The following is a 17,209-nucleotide window of genomic DNA, read 5'->3' on the forward strand; positions in this document are numbered from 1 at the left end:
GCAGTAGTCCGGCTCGCGGTCTTCCACGGACATCCACCAAGGGCTGGTTGGTCACTGAAGGATTTCTGTGCTGGGAGCAGCCCATTGGTGTGCTGCTAGTTAGCATCTGCCCAAAATGAAAGTGAAGATGGCTTTGAAGTGACCCCACCAACCAGATTCTCCAAAGCAGGCCAGGAGATGGAGGGAAGCTATGAAGCTGCTGTGACGGGGTAGGTTCCTTCTGGGACCGGGTCCTGTCAGGTGCTAGTCTGTCTCTTTTACCTTTCTGCAGTTTTCTCCTCTCTGACCCCTGGTTTCCTTGAGAGCCTCCACCCCATACGCTTCCCCCACTGCTGATCTGCTACCCCCCACACTTACTCCGCCTTTACTCTCCTCCCCCATGACCAGTGTAAGCTGTGGATGTGGCTAGCTGTGTTTGTGTTGGCTGTTTAGACTGTAAGTTCTTCGGGGGCACGGACTGAGTCTTCTGTGTCCTGGCACCTAATAAATGATGATTATTCCCCCCTACGGTGTAACTAGCTTGTCTGTTCTGACATTGTAACAATAACACACCTAAACCCTAGCTAGGCTGAGCAGATCTCCTGAGCTGGAGGCAGCTCTGAGATCTGGGCTGCTTCCAGGGGAAGTGAGGAGCAGGAGTGGCAATGGGGTGGGGGGTTAGATGGGAGGGCTGAAGAACTGCAGGATGGGGGAGAAAGGAGGGGGCGAACTTTGGAGAACAGGGAGGGGGATCCAGACTTTGGAAACCCTTAAGCCCACACAGGGTTGTGGGGAGATGGAGAAGGTGAGAAAAGAAGAACATGCAGGGGAAGGAGAAAAGGGGTGGCATATGGTGGGAGAGGGGAGAACAGGCCATGCCTGTCGGGGGAGTCCTGGAATAATGTTCTCTGAAGCTTAGTGGGGAAAACCTGACCGGTAGCCCAGAGTTTTGGCCACCCACAGCGATAATGCATCCTGCAGTGGGGTGCATTTAGATGGGCCCTTGTGCCTGTGTGGATCCCCCTGCTGAAAGAGCAAGGCCTTGGTTTTAATTCAATACAAAACATAACAGAGAAGCTGCCTCCATCCCTGGGGGAAGAGCTGGTGAAACCCACCACTAGCCAGCAGGTGTAAAGATGACGCATGGTCATTTTTCAGACCAAACAACCTTATCTGTGCCCTTGTTGTGGTGTGACCAGTTTTCTCATTAGCCTGTGCTGGCCCTAGCAGTCCCCTTGCAAGGTGTCATCATCACAGGGGTCTTAGCTGCCAGATAGTTCTCCTTGAGGCAAACAGCATCAGCCGTTGTCTCAGGTCGATGCCATGGGACCCGTCCTTTTCCCCAGGGGGGAATATCTGGGAGAACTGTTCAAGTAAAATTGTCTCTGCCAATGGGGCTCCCATTTTCATCTCAGGTCTGAGCCACCCCCAACAGGAATCTTGGGGTGATCAGACAGGGCCGTCCTCCCGAAGGATCCCGCTCCTCCTGGAAACATAGTGCAGGACCTTACATGACATACTCTCAGCCTTTAAATCCTGGCTAAATACATATTGGTGTGTGCTCCTAGCTACTTCATCATCAGTGAGATCTGTGTGTGTGAATGTCTTTTCCTTTTATGTTAATAGCGAGTGTTAAATCCAATGTCCAGTCCTTTAAGTGTAAATTTTTCCTTGGAGTTAAACCTCCATTTCACACAACTGCAACTTGGCTGTTTCCTGATCTTCAAGTGTTCCACATTGCATCCTTCACATTTTTAATGCCATTTTTGGTATTTAATTTCCTAGATTTAAAATAAAAACAATTTCCCCCCACCCCTGTACTGCACAAGTGCAAGCCCTGTACAGCTTCACTCAGGGTCTCTGCACCAGACCCACACAGGCAAGGGTGGAAGGCGATGACAGGGGAAGGCTAGGGCTGGGGGAGGGGGGAAGAGCCAGGTTTATTCAAATCCTGTGTTGTATGCTAGGGGTGCGGAGTGACTGCAAAATACCAAGCCCCCAAAATAAACCACTGTAGCTAAAACTAATAAATCTGTGGCCTCAATTTTCATCAATAATGGGGGATTTTGGGTGCCCTGATTTCCAAGTGCCCAATGTGAGCCATCTGAAAGAGTCCTGATTTTCAGAGGGAGGTTGCTCAGCACTTAACAAACCTGGGGCCCCATTGACATATTTCAATTTGGACACCAAAACATGTCACCTCATTATGACATACTATACCTTGGGGGGAGCGTCTTGTTACCCCCATATTCCTCATCTGTATATAATTGTGATCTTGCATATAAAGCAGACTGTGTGAGGTATAAGGAGAAAGTTATGATCTGCTGAAAGTCATTTCTCTATCCATATATGTATATCATTAATGCACATGAAGTTATGATAATTGTGTTGTATGGTTGTCACTAAAACATGCTGTAAATCGGGGAATCCACCAGATACTAACTCCCCAGAAGCAACAGCAAGGAAAGTATTAAATGCCTGGGCAGGGTGTCAAACAACCCATCAACCACCATTGTCCAGCAAGGGAGCTACAATTCAATGACTCGCCTGCATGAGGCCACACCAAGGGAATTGCTCATCCTTGTCTGGAGACTCAGCAATGCACCCAGCTGTGCCTGGACGTGTGCTTCCCAAGCATATGGGTATGAGGGTATAAAACAGAACACAGCGGGCCAACGCTTCATCTTTCTCCTGCCCTCACTGATGCTGTAAGCAACGACACTGAGAAGACTTAAGACTGCAACAGAGGAGACTGTCCCAGGTTTCAAGGGTGAAATCTGTGTACTATGAACTGCAGTATCCAGTGGGGTGAGAAAAACTGCTTAATCTAGATGTTGCCCAGTCTAATAGGGTTGAGAGTTTAGACTGCATGCTTACATTTTATTTTCTGTTGGTAACTAACACTGACTTTTTGCCTATCACTTATAGTCACTTAAAATCTATTGTAGTCAATAAATTTGTTTTACTATTTATCTTTACTAGTGAGTTTGTATGACGTGTTTGGTAAATCTGCTCAGGCTCTGCAAAGGCTGGTGTATGTCCACTTTCCATTGATGAAGTGGTGAACCAATTAATAAATCTGCATTGCTCGTCTTGAGCAGTGCAAGACATTATATTTCTGGGGTACAGTGCTAGGAGCTGGGGGGGATCTGGCTGGTGTTCTTATGTTAGTGCCTGTCTCTGGGTGATTCATGAGTGGCTCTGGGAGCATTCATGCCATGTCAGCTAGGTGTGGGGGCTCCACATGCGGTTGTGCTGAGCGATCACAGCACCTGGAGGGGTTTGCTGCTGGTCACTAGCAAGGCACTGTGAGAGACGGCCCAGGCTGGAGAGAGTTCAGAGGGGCACAGCAGTCCAACAGTCCCAAGCTGCACCCTGGGGATCCCATCACATTCATATCACTAGTTGCTTTTGAAACATTCAGCCTGTGCCAATCTCATAAGAACATAATGTAAGAGTGGCCAGACTGGGTCAGACCATTGAACCCAGTATCCTGTCTTCTGACAGTGGCCAATGCCAGGTGCCCCAGAGGGAATGAACAGAACAGGGCAACTATCAAGTGATCCATCCCCTGTCACCCATACCCAGCTTCTGGCAGTTGGAGGTTTAGGGACACCTAGAGCATGGGGTTGCATACCAGGCCATCCTGGCTAATAGCCATTGATGAACCTATCCACCATGAACATATCGAATTATTTTTTGAACTGTTATACTTTTGGCCTTCACAATGATTTTCACAGGTTGACTGTGCATTGGGTAAAGAACTACTTCCTGAAGTTTGTTTTAAACCTGCTGCCTGTTAGTTTAATTGGGTGACCCTTTTGTGATGCTGTATGGAATCTGGGGGACACTTTAGGATATTATGAATACCAATATTGTAAAATTGCAATGAGTTGTGCCAGGTATGCCACGTAAGGTATCTGTAAAAATGTTATACTGTAATTTGCCAAGTATGATCTTTTTAATATATGCTTGTATCACCTTTGTATTGTAAGTTATAGATATGCCTGGTATATCTGTATTTCCAAACTTGTGCTCTGCATCTGAGTGACACTCCCAGACAAATTGGCAACAGCCTGCTTGATGGCCCATCAAGGGATATCAGCTGTATAATGAACCCATTGAAAGGTTCAGGGGCTATATCTTATGATTCGGCAAGGCATGCAGGGACATGCCTATGGACAGAACTTCAAGGTTTCCATGCCACGTGCTAGGCAGCTTGTGTTTGAAACAAAGGAAGCACAAGCTGCGTGGCAAAAGACTATAAAAATACAGTTGCATCCTCTCCATTTTGTCTTCATTCCTGCCTCTTACCTCTGGAGGAACTTTGCTACAAACTGACGCTCTGAACGACCCATCCCAACTGTGGATGTGCTCCAGAGGGACTTTCAAGCCAGCAAACTTACCAATACTGCTAAAAACCTGATCTATGGACTTTGAAGTCTTTGTATGTATGTGAGTGTTTTACCATTTAATAACTTTCTTTATAATAAACCTTTTAGTTTCAGACACTAAAGGATTGGCTGGCGGCGTGGGATTTAGATCCAAACTAGTATTGACCTGGCAATACGGCTGGCCCTTTGAGGGTCAGAAGAACATGTTGTATAGTGATAAGAATTTTAAATTATTCCTCCCCTTATTGAACCTAGATGCTGATTGGGAGCCAGAGACTGGAGTGCAATGAGAGGACTGTGTGATTCCTTTTTTATGCTTCATGATAACCAGTGTGGGGGATCAGAAGTGCAGTTTGTGACTAGTTGGGGAGTTTAACTTTAGTGTTAACCACCAGTTTTGGGAGTATCTGCTCTCCCTTTTGCAGCCTGCCCCGACCTTGGCATTTCCAGTGAGGGTTGCCCTAAGCACACCGGGTCATCCCCTAGTTCTTGTGTGATGTGAAGGGGTAAGTAACCCTTCTCTATTCACTTTCTCCACAGCCATTCATGATTTTACAGATCTCTATCATATCCCCCCCCCTTTAGTTATCTCTATTCCAAGCTGTACTGTCCCAGTCTTATTAATCTCTCCTTGTCTGGAAGCTGTTCCATAACTCTAATCATGTTTGTTGCCCTTCTCTGTACCTTTTCCAATTCTAATACAGCTTTTTTGAGATGAGGTGACCAGAACTACACTATATACATGGCTGTATATAGAGGCATTATGATATTTTCCATCTTATTATCTATATTCCTTTCCTAATGGTTCCTAACATTCTGTTGGCTTTTTTGGCGGCTGCTTCACCTTGAGCAGATGTCCTAATAAAGCCTAATTTCATCTGTCAATCTCAGACCAACCGGAAGATGTACTAGCTCTGCTTTACAGATGGATCCACTGAGGCCATGTGACCTTATGGCATTTACAAGGGTCAGAGCCCCACTATTTGAAAGGCTCCCTCTTTAGCTCAGACACGACTGTCTTGTTCCAGTGCAGCACACAGCAAATGCGGCAAGTCATGCCAATCTTCTGGGGCTTGTTTCCCTTCTGTGAAATGTGAGGGGCAGTAGCGGGCGCGTCTCTAGTGTCTTGATCCCAACGCACTTTAGAAAGGAGGGATGGGGGCAGGGGACGAATGCATAGACCCACTGTGGGGGTGACCTGCACAGAAAACATGACTTGCCCAAGTTCACATGCACATCCATTACCCAGACGGGTTACACAGCTTGGTTCAATGGCTCTCAGCACCCGCACTATAAAAATGGTTCCAGCGCCTGAGTGGGTGAGGTCACATCAGTTATTGGACCAACGTCTGTGGGCGAGGGAGACAAGCTTCGCAGCGGCTTCTCCCGGCTCCAGCACCGCTGCCTGCTGTATGGCACAGACCAGCCGGGGCCATGGAAAATGCGCAGTCAAATCTCCCTGCGCCCCCGGGCGGGTGTTATCCACGGGCAGAGCGGCTCGCAAGGGGCATGACTGGGGGGGGCACGGAGACCTCGATAAGCGGGGGAAGGAAGCAGCAGCGCGACAGACCCCTGGCCCCCACCGCTGCTGGTCCCAGCGCTCCCACCGACCCCGCTGCGAGCGCGGCCCGAGCCCAGGCTCGCCCTAGAGTCCGCCGGGGCCGCGCGCCGGCCCAGGGGCGCCCCGCCCCGCAGAGCGCCCGGCGCCCCGATCCCCGCCGCCAGGGGCCGCTGCCGCGCCGCTCCGCCCCGCCGCTCCCGGCCCCGCCAGCCCGGCCGCGGCTCCCGGCCTCCCTCCCTGCGCCCCGGCTGCGCTCGCTCCGCTCCGCCCGGCAGCGGGGCCGGCCCGTGGCGAGGCGGCGCCGGGACTCTGCCCAGCCCGCAGCGGGAGCGGAGCTCGGCCGGGCCGGGCCCGCTGCAGAAGCCCCGCCCGGGGGGGCCATGGCCGAGCGGGCCGCTGCCCAGGTAAGGGCCCGGCGGGCGGGGGAGCCGCGGGCCCCGGCGGCTGCTCCCCGCCCGGCCCGGGCCCCGGGAGCGCGGCGCTGGCCGGCCGGGCTGGGGCTGAGCCCCGTGGGGGGCTGGATGTGGGCCCCGCAAAGGGGCCGGTGCAGGGGCGAGCAGCGCTGGGCGCCGAGCGGGGCAGGCGAGCCAGGGCCGGGCTGGGGTTTGCAGGAAGGGGGCCAGGCTGCTTGGCGCGGCAAACACCCCGGTCTTTGTGCCCTTAGAAATACCCAACAGCCGGCTGGTCACCTGGGCCTCGCTCTCCCCTCGCCCCAAACGCCTTCTCAACCTGTCCAGAGTCTTCCCTGCCTGCCCTGGTTTGGGGGGTTTTAAAACCGGGGCACCCAAGTGCAGGAGCCAAAATGTAAGCACCGACTTTGCAGATCTTCGCCGCCTTGCAGTACAGGCGAACGTGACAGCGCTGCTCTCTTGGGGTTACTTTGCCATGTAAACAGCAGCTGCCTTTTTCTCCAGGGCTCTTCTTGTGTGATGGCCGGTAGGAAGCGGGATGCGCAGGAGCGCGGTCCTCTGTTGAGATGCGATCCACCTTATGCAAACTTCTGAGAACCCCCTGGAGCAGATCCGTGTGTTTTCCAGCCTGCTACTGCTCCATGTGACCGCCCCCTGTTGAGGGGGGGAATGCTGTCTTAGCGGGTTTAGGACAGGGTCCAAAAAAAATTTAATAAAATTAAAACGAACAGCTGTAAAAAACATGCCCGGGATTAGGTAGATGAACAATTATTTCTCTGGTTTCAAAATAGAAAATAACAGGCAAACCAGCAGGCTGGACATTGAAATCTCAGATGCTCACACTGTGGTCTAAGAAATCTACCCCCGCCCTTTGTCAGTAAGGAACTGATTTAAGCTACATGGATATAGGGCACTCTTACATTGAAGTCAAAGTGCCTTCACATGGGGGCTGCAGTTTCTTAACTGATTTAGTTAAATTGGTACAATGATCTCATGGAGACAAGGGTTGGAGGAGACTCTCCTAGGTTGGATCGAGACCTCAGTTCTCTCAATTTCTGTCCTTGCACCCAGGCTCGGGAATGGGATATGGAGTCCCTGCACTTGGCTCCTCTGCAACCCCACGTTGTCCCCAAGCAAACTGCTGTGGGAGAAATCCAGCTGCAAACTGCAGAGATCTCCCTGTGGACTGTAGTGGCTGCTATTCAAGCCTTGGAGAGGAAGGTGGATTCCTATGCCTCGCAGTTACTGAGTCTTGAGAGCAGAACAGGGACAGCTGAGAAGAAAATATGTGACACAGAAAAAGGAATGATGGAGTTTAGTAATCAACTAGCCATGCTGGGATCTCTGATCCAGGAGTATGGGCTGATGCAGAGGAGGCTGGAGAACATGGAGAACCTGCTGAAGAACAGGAACTTCTGGATCCTGAGGCTTCCCCCAGGCACTAAGGGAGAAGTCCCCAAGGTAAGGATAGTCCAGCTGGTGCTGAGGGGGAGCTATAAAGTCTTGAAGTTGGATCAGATATCGAAAGGGGAATTGAAGAGAAATGATCCTTTTTTGTACCTTATGTGCTCTTTTATTTTAATATAATTTGTAGTGTGTGGTTTTCCTCCTCCACACTCTGGCTGCTTCCATCCTTGCTTACCAAGTTATTTGGATTCTGCTCCATCCCTGCTTCTCTAGGCAGTTTGATTTCTGTGGAACTAAGAGGAGTAAGAAGGCCTTTTACAAACTTATCCGAGGAGAAAAAAATTGATAAATGATCAGGAGTCTAAAATGGCAGAAGTGCTGAAGTGCTCATTTAAATTTGTCTATAATGAGAAAAATAAAACAAGGTGCTTGAGCAGTGAAGAGGCAAGGAAGGCCTTGATGGTGTAGCTGCTGATGTGTAAAAAACAAATTTCAGGTAAAGAGGCTATATTATATATCTGAGCAGGGTAACATGAATTCTGGGGGCCAAGAGGAACAGAAGTGATAAGCACTGAAACTTAACAAAGGACATATTTTGCCACATAGATTTGCTCTTTTTTTTTTTTTTTTTTGGATTGACTTGCAAGCTTCTCATCTGATTTAGCACACCAACTCAGGGTGTGTAGCCCCTCTGAAGTCACGTGAGTAAAGACTTTCTGTGTGATTGAGGGTTTGGAGGACAGGGCCCCTTATGCACTGTCTGAACACAAATAAAGCATTTAATTTAGTGTCTTGTATTCATACTACAAGCATTAATCTAGATTGACTGGATACTGGCATTGTTACCTGGATAGAAAACTGAGGGAAGGCCTATAAACAAAGGGCAAACGCTAAGTTAAGTGGATATTGTCATGTTAACATTGTGTTTTGTTTTTAATTCTTTATCTATATTACCCCTGTGATTTCAGGTGCCAGTGACATTCGATGATGTTTCCGTCTATTTCTCCAAGCAGGAGTGGGGGAAATTGGATGACTGGCAGAAAGACCTTTACAAGAATGTGATGAAAGGCAACTATGAATCATTGATCTCGCTGGGTAAGGATCAGTTTTCTTTCGCTCATCTGTTAGAATGTCCATGATCGCTGAAGTAAATCCTAGAGATGGCCCTTCTAGGGCTGGGAGAGGAGAGCAAGCTTGCAGTGCTGTTGCTAGTGCTGGATCCATTCTGGAGGGATAAAGGCCTTCAGTCCACAGGTGCAACAGGCACCTTTCACCAGCAATGATCATTCCAGTGAAGCAGCGCTTGTAGCCTTCAGTTTGTGCTTCACTCGTTCCTTCCATTCAGCAGAGAACGAGAGATCTGCAGCGATTGCTCTATCTGCAGCTTTCCAGCCCTGAATAACTGTTCCATATCATTGTACATGTTCAGCCTACACACCCTGGTGCCGATACAGTTTGAATATCCCAGGCCTGCTCTGTGCATTGTGAATGTGCCCTGACATTACTGCTATTGCATGGGCTGGACTAGATGGAGGGCTGTGACTCGTGATGCTGGTGCTCTTGCCCAGGGTGGTGAGTGATGACTCAGTTGCTCGCTGTCATTACTTTGCTGTGCTGGGTGTTCTTTCTCTCTCTCTCCCTTAGCTCCCAGCCTTTAAAATGTCTCCCAGTTTCTGGTATCACCAACCTCAAGAGCTAAAAACTCGGCAGAAGGAAGGATGCAATAGTCAGGAAACTGATACACAGGAAATCTTATAAATCTTATAGCTTTATTCTGTTGTGCCTTTGGATGTCTGAATTTGGGGGCGGGAGGAAGCAACCCACCAGCCCCTCACTCCTAGCAGCCAGCTCTCTCCCTGCTTGTGTGAGGGCGCTGCAGTGTGAAATGGGCACACAGGAAACTTTGGGTCTGGGCTTCTCGCCATGCTGCTTGCCTGCAGGAATGGAGGGCTCCTCCCTGTGCCTGAACCGGGAGGGCAGACTGGTTTAAAATCACCCTTGCTTGCCGTAAATAATACTCAGTGCCAATGACTAACCCTCCCATCCCTTCCTGTCCTCTCACATGAACAGACTACGCCATCTCCAAACCTGACCTTCTGTCCAGGATTGAACAGGGGGAGGAGCCGTGTGGAGGGGCTCAGGAAGACTCTGAGGAGAGAGTGATCCCGATGGAGCCTAGCACAGGTGAGTTATGTGGAGTGTCATAAAGTGCTTTGCTGTCAGATGTAGGAGAGGAAGGATGGCTCAGTGGTCAGAACACTAGCCTGGGAGTTGGGAGACTTAGGTTCAATTCCTTCTCTGCGACAGACTTTCTTTGCGACCTTGTTGTCTATATGCCCTATCTGTCCTACCTCACAGAGGTGTTCTGAGGATAAATACTTGGTGTGAGGACTCTCAGATTATAGAATTGGAGGCTTTGTAAGCAGGATAGGTAGGTAAAATAGTGCTGCACAGAGTTGGATGAACAGATCGAGAAGGAGGGGCACTGCAAGAACAGGCGCTCCCTCCAGCTGTGGAGTGTGAGGTGGTTCTTTATTCATTGGGTACGCTGGATGGCACAGAGAAAGCTCTGAGTGAAGCCACAGAGTTGGCTGGTTTGGAAGCAGTTTGCTCTAACTTCAGCCAGCCAGGATAGAGAGAGCCATGGAGGGGTTCGGAGATGGAAAAGAAGCCAGGAAAGATTGTGTGTCTTCTCTGGAGCAGAGGGCCAGGAATTAAGAAATGCAACACAGAGGGTTTGTACTAGGTGTGTGATTAAGGTAGGAACCATATTTCTGCAGAGACAGAGGAAGGTAAGGACTGAGCCTTCAGCTGCTGCTTTTCATACTCCCTGTGCCCACTGGCTAAGCTTTTCCAAAGGGACTAGTGACCCTGAGTGCCATAATGTTCGGGTGCAAGTGCAAAGAGCCATGAAATCCAGCCTGGTTCCCTACTAAACACACCAAACTTCTCTATTGACATAAAAATCAGGAACCAACACAAGCTGCATCTTCACTGCCTTATTTTGTGCAAACCTCTCGATTGCTCTCATCTCTCCCTGCATCGTGTTGTACCTAGCCCAGACTATAGGCACCTTTCAGAGTAGGTTGTTTTTCTGTTCTCTCTGTATAGCACCTGGGTGCTCTGTATAAATGTTCGCTAATAGAAGCATGAGAATGGGTGGATGTTAGCTAATCACAATGTAATTTCTCTCCTCTTGCAAACAGAATCACTGAGCCTTACTCATGATACTGTATCGTGGGTAAAACAAGAAGACCTGTACCTCAGGGATCAGTGGGACTCAGAAGGGAGAAAGATCTCTACAGAGCTCAGCACAGGTGAGCGAGCGATTGGAATGACTCAAACAGTGAGTGCAAAAGGAATCTGTCAGTCAAGGGAGATCTTTGTCAGCGGTTAGCATCCCGTCTTGTCAGAGAGTCCTCTCTCTCAAACTGCATTTCTCAGATCACTTTTGCAGGGCTCAGTCACAGCTACCCACCAGGCCTGACTGATTTCCATTCAGCCATCTCTTTTTGGGCTCTTTGGAAGGTGGGCTGGAACAGAATTGGTTCTTCTCCTTTTTTATGCCAAAGGGACATTCTCCTCTAAGTCTCTTAGCGTGGCGTCTCTTTTCCTTGGCTGGCGCTGAGGTACTGTGATTGCACTATAAGTCCCCGCTTGCTGTCTCCCTGTGTAGGGGTTTTAGAGTGGGGCAGTATGTTGGTCACACAGTTTTCCCAGGCAGATGGTGCCTGGAAGCAGAAAGATGGCAGGGTGCTGAGAGGTGGGTGGTGGATGGACAAAGAACAGAAAACTAAACTCTTGGTTTCTCCTCTGAGTCCAGCAGACAACGAGGTTGTAGTCAAAGCTGAGGAGGGAATCCCAGTGAGCCTGGAGCTGTACAGCTCATTGCCTGGACGACCAGAAGAGACTGTTTTCCAGTACCCTGAGCAGGAACCGATCTGTGACGATCAGGGCAACGTCAGCATCCAGGGGGAATACCCTGACGGGAACAGTCTGGAAGACTCTGCTGCAGGCGAGAGAGACTTCAGTAACTTCACCACGATCATTGTCCAAGAGGAGAGCCTCCCAGGAGAGGCGCCGTACGTCTGTTCTGAATGTGGGAAAAGCTTCCTCTATGAGCAGCAGTGTGTACTGCACCAGAGGATCCATGGCAGAGCCCACACGCCTCCTGAGCGCAGGGAGAGCTTCAAGCAAAACCACTGTCCCAAATCCTGCCCAGAGATCCAGCCGGGGGAGAGACTCTATAGCTGCCCTGAGTGCGAGCGGAGCTTCCCTCAGATGTCGAGCCTCAGCAAACATCAGCTCTCCCACACGGGGGACCGGCTGCACACCTGTGCTGAGTGCAAGAAGAGCTTCCGGCTGAAGATCAACCTCATGATACACCAGAGGAGTCACGCGGGGAAGAGCAGGGGCTCGTATATCTGCAACGAATGTGGGAGGGGCTTTAACCACCATTCAAACTTCATTAGGCACCAGATGATCCACACTGGGGAGAGACCGTATGGCTGTACAGAGTGTGGGAAAACGTTTATGCGGAAGGAGCACCTCCTGACCCACCAGCGCCTGCACACGGGAGAGCGGCCCTACCAGTGCACCGAGTGCCGGAAGAGCTTCACCCGGAAGCAGCACCTGGTGGGACACCAACGCATCCACACGGGGGAAAAACTCTGGGGGACGCTGGCAGCACAGAAACGCTTGCACAACCTGCCAGGCAAAACGCACAGGGGAGAGCCTGTGTCACTGCACTTAATGCACAAGGAATTCCCCCCGTAGATGTTGTGTGTTAAATGCTACCAGGGAGCTCTGGCTGGGGACAATCATGATGGCATCTGAGCAAAGGAGGGAGACCAAGGCTCTTGGTGTTGAACAGGGAACTAAATGTCAGCAGGATGATCCGTGGAGAGGTCTAGGCTGCTGCTTTGTTAACAGTTGAGTCCATTCCCACTATGGCAAAAAAACAGCTAGGCAGCCTCAGTGCTCCATGGGAAGCTTGTCATTCTTTTCCTGTGTTTCTCTCTTGCTAATTCATCACACTAAAGGTAGTTGCATCTTCCTTAAGCCAACGAGAGCTACTTTTCAATGTTCATAGGTGTTTGACCTGTCAATCAGGATTCCCAGCTGGTGGTATGCTGGTAAGGTGCCCATTGGAAAGGGGAAGTCATCTCTGTCAGTTAACGGAACACATTCACTTTCTTTTACAATGTTTAGTCACTGTCACTAGCTTATGTTCAGTGTTCTTGACAGGAGTGGACATCTTTCCCTTGGGGCTGTGTCTCGGGCACCATTCAAATGATGGATTCCGTGTTTGAGACATCACAGGGCTGCTATTAACCTGTGAGCATCATGAAATCTGGATAACTGTCCATGAGCCCATTGAAGTAATAGATTGCTTGGGGGACATTTTCAGCAGTACCTGAGTGACTCAGTCCCATTGACTTCCCAGAAGGGGGTGGAACGGGGACTCTTCCACCTGGGCCCATCCCCCAAGGGAAATAGCTGGTTAATATTTACGTTCCTCTGTTCCAGTAGTTCTAAATCCATGGCCCACATGTGGCCCAATTAACACACAGCTGCAGTCCAGCTGTGTGCTAAAGGTGGGGGTCCAGGGCCTGGCCCCACACAGTAGAAGTCTGGGGTCCAGGACTGCCACCTGGCCCCAAAAAGTCTGGGATCCAGGATTGGGGCTGCTATCTAGCCCCACGGTGTTGGGGGTCCAGGGCTGCTGGCTGGCTCTACACAGCAAGGGTCCACTGCTGCCCGCCGGCTCCTCACAATAGGGTCCAAGGTTGGCGTTGGGGCTGCTGGCCGGCCCCGCGGGATTGGCGTCAGGCCTGCCGCCCAGCTGGCCTGCCACCTGGCCCCATGTGGCCATGTCCAGGATCAGGGCTGCTGCCCGACCGCACACAGTGGGGTACAGGGTCCTTGTCACCTGGCCCCTTGCCCAAAGCTCTGCTCCTGGCCCCACTCTGTAGAGGGGTCTCTGAGTGGGAAATGCTGGGCTTAGGGGTCTCTGGGGGGAAACTGGGGGGGGGCGGGCACGTGTGCTGTGGTTCTCAACCTGTGGCCCACGTAACACATTGTGGGCCGCATATACGGCCCACAATGATAAACAGGTTGAGAACCACTGCTCTGTTCGTATCCATGTGAGCAGAGTTTTTGCTCTGAGAGTCGTTCACATGTACGTTCTCTCAAATCCTCTTTTCAAAATGCACAATAATAAAATGTACAATCAACAGCAAAACAAAGATACCGTCAGAAACTGACCGTCTGCCAATGCAGCTCAGCCTGTCATACAGCAGCAGTACGTTTCATTGCACATATCCATCCGGTCTGAAATACCACGATGCATGGGGAGTGATTCAGAAAGAATTCTTACCTGATGTGTTTGAGATAATGACAAAAAAAAGCTTATTGAAAAAATTGTCAGATGATTAAGATCCTAGAGGGCTAGTACCCTCCATATCTGCCTGATTGTGAATTCCATACCCCCATAGTGGAGCAGTTACTGGCCCCATTGATTTCCAGGGGACTGAGTGTAGGATAAGTGCTCACCAGTGAGAGAAAGGGGTTCAAAATCTAGTCCAGAGGGTGTGGGCCCAGCCTACACAAGCTGGGAGGGAACAGTGGGGCTGAGAACAGCTTGTTGTGCATGTAGAGTTCTTTGAGACTCACCTACGCCATGTTTTTCACACAGATGTAGAGCCAGAAACTGGTTTCCTTGAGCAGCGTCCTGGCCTCAGGCTCCTTTATTGTTAAATTATAACATTGATATTGTGGTAGCACTTCCAGGCCCCAACCAGGTAAGGGCCCCATTGTGCTGTTCACTGTACAGGCGTAATACAGGACAGTCCCTGCCCCAAAGAGCCTACAGTCTGCAAGACAAGATGCATCAGGTAGATGAGACAAATGAGTGGGGGAGACTAACCAAATTCTTAGCCGGATGCTCTCCACCTGCCCAGCCATTATCAGGTTGCAGTTTCTCATGTGCATTTTGGAAGACTCGAGTTTTGAGGAGAGAATTGAAGGACAAGGTGTAGTGGTTTTATGGATTTTGACTGGGAGCTTTCCCCACATGTAAGTGGTGTTGTGGGAGAAGTGGAGAATCAGCAGTGGAAGCCAGCATCATTGGTGGAGCAAAGGCAGAGTCAACGTTGTGCTGAGGTAAGAGGTCCAATAGGATAGCACTACATTGTGGAGGACTTTTTGTTCGATGCGACTGAAGAGGAGGGGCCAGTGGAGGGAAAGAGAGGATGACAATGATGAGCTAGGAAAGGACTTTAGCAACACTGTTTTGAATGTGTGTGAGGGCTGCGAGATTGCTGACATTGAGGCCAGAGAGGAAGGGAGAGTCAAGATGTGAGATGATCAAGACTTGGACAAGAATTCTGGCTACATGGGCAGAGATGAAAGGTCAGATACTAGAGATGTGGTGCAGTAAGAAGTGGCAAGATACAGACATGGCCTGGACGTCTGATTTAAAGGAGAGAGATGAGTCAAAAATGTTACAAGGGGCGAGAGGAAAGCTTTGGGGGAAAGATCAGGAGCTCTGTTTTGGCCATGTTAAGTCTTAGTTGACCACTAGACCTCCAAAGGAGATTTCAGAAGACAAGCCGTGTTCTGTTGTGGCCATGAATGAAGAAAGGCCCCCAGCAGAACAGAGTGGGGGTATCCATGTCTTAGCAGCCACTTTTTGAGGGAAGCGGGCTGAGCTTCCTGCACCCCAGAGAGAGGGTGTGGAAATAATTTTTCTGATCCATCACATGGGTCTGCAACCTGTGAGTAGATTTAGGAAATACCCTGGCGAGGCAGGGCTGCACCAAAGTTGGTATTTAGCAGGTGTTTCCCAGGCATCAATTGACTCAAGGAGGTTCGGATATTCAGCTTCCTCGTTTTATTCCAGGTTGAAGCCACTGAGAGTATGTCTACACTGTAGTTAGATGCCCGTGGCAGCTGGCTTAGGCTAATTGCGGTGTAGACATTCAAGCTTGGGCTGGAGCCTGACCTCTGCGACCCTGAGAGGTGAATCTCTACACACAGCAATTAAACAGCCCCTTAGCCGAGTCAGCTGGCACGAGCCAGTAGTGGGTGTCTAATTGCAGCATAGACATTCCCAGTTTCACCCATGGAGTGAGAGAGACCTGTATGTTCTCATACCACGGGCTGTAATAATCCAGCTTGGATCCCTCTAGAGCAGTGGTTCTCAACCAGGGGTCTGCATACCCCTGGGGGTACGCAGAGGTCTTCCAGGGGGTATGTCAACTCATTTAGAGATTTGCCTAGTTTTACAATAGGCTACATAAAAAACACTAGTGAAGTCAGTACAAACTAAAATTTCATACAGACAATGACTTGTTTATACTGCTCTGTATACTATACACTGAAATGTAAGTATAATATTCCAATTTATTTATTTTATAAATGCTGTGACATTTTTATATCTGATTTTGTAAGCAAGTAGTTTTTAAATGAGGTAAAACCTGGGGTACACAAGACAAATCAGACTCCTGAAAGGGGTACAGTAGTTTGGAAAGGCTGTAGCTCACGAAAGCTTATGCTCTAATAAATTTGTTAGTCTCTAAGGTGCCACGGGTACTCCTTTTCTTTTTGCGAATACAGACTAAAACGGCTGCTACTCTGAAAACTGCTCTAGAGGAAAGGAGTACCCGTGGCACCTTAGAGACTAACAAATTTATTAGAGCATAAGCTTTCGTGAGCTACAGCTCACTTCATCGGATGCATTTGGTGGAAAAAACAGAGGAGAGATTTACACACACACACACACACACACACACACACACAGGAGAGATTTACACACACACACACACACACACACACACAGGAGAGATTTACACACACACACACACACACACACACACACACACACACACACACACACACAGAGAACATGAAAGAATGGGTTTATCATACACACTGTAAGGAGAGTGATCACTTAAGATAAGCCATCACCAGCAGCAGGGGGGGGAAAGGAGGAAAACCTTTCATGGTGACAAGCAGGTAGGCTAATTCCAGCAGTTAACAAGAATATCTGAGGAACAGTGGGGGGTGGGGTGGGAGGGAGAAATACCATGGGGAAATAGTTTTACTTTGTGTAATGACTCATCCATTCCCAGTCTCCACCCAAGCCCAAGTTAATTGTATCCAGTTTGCAAATTAATTCCAATTCAGCAGTCTCTCGTTGGAGTCTGTTTTTGAAGCTTTTTTGTTGAAGTATAGCCACTCCTAGGTCTGTGATCGAGCGACCAGAGAGACCGAAGTGTTCCCCAACAGGTTTTTGAATGTTATAATTCTTGACGTCTGATTTGTGCCCATTCACTCTTTCACGTAGAGACCGTCCAGCCCGGCCAATGCACATGGCAGAGGGGCATTGCTGGCACATGATGGCATATATCACATTGGTAGATGCGCAGGTGAATGAGCCTCTGATAGTGTGGCTG

The 17,209-nt window shown here is 49.6% G+C and overlaps 1 protein-coding gene across 5 annotated transcripts; it reads left to right on the forward strand.

Moving 5' to 3' along the window:
* Positions 1–6,124: 6,124 nt before the first annotated feature.
* On the forward strand, positions 6,125–12,812 carry LOC119850706 (zinc finger protein 777-like). 5 transcript variants are annotated; one of them, XM_043507061.1, is made up of 7 exons: positions 6,125–6,265; positions 6,296–6,338; positions 7,416–7,805; positions 8,720–8,846; positions 9,822–9,935; positions 10,958–11,068; positions 11,575–12,812. In XM_043507061.1, exons 2-7 carry the CDS (start codon positions 6,315–6,317, stop codon positions 12,525–12,527), a joined length of 1,719 nt encoding a protein of 572 aa, XP_043362996.1. In that variant the 5' UTR covers positions 6,125–6,265; positions 6,296–6,314; the 3' UTR covers positions 12,528–12,812. The 5 variants fall into 5 exon arrangements, with proteins under 5 accessions (XP_043362996.1, XP_043362995.1, XP_038245057.2 ...); XM_043507060.1 differs by having other exon boundaries at positions 6,125–6,338; XM_038389129.2 differs by lacking the exons at positions 6,125–6,265; positions 6,296–6,338 and adding an exon at positions 6,456–6,738.
* Positions 12,813–17,209: the final 4,397 nt, after the last annotated feature.

This window comes from Dermochelys coriacea, chromosome 2 (genome assembly GCF_009764565.3).
Source record: "Dermochelys coriacea isolate rDerCor1 chromosome 2, rDerCor1.pri.v4, whole genome shotgun sequence".
Lineage (NCBI taxonomy): Eukaryota > Metazoa > Chordata > Testudines > Dermochelyidae > Dermochelys > Dermochelys coriacea.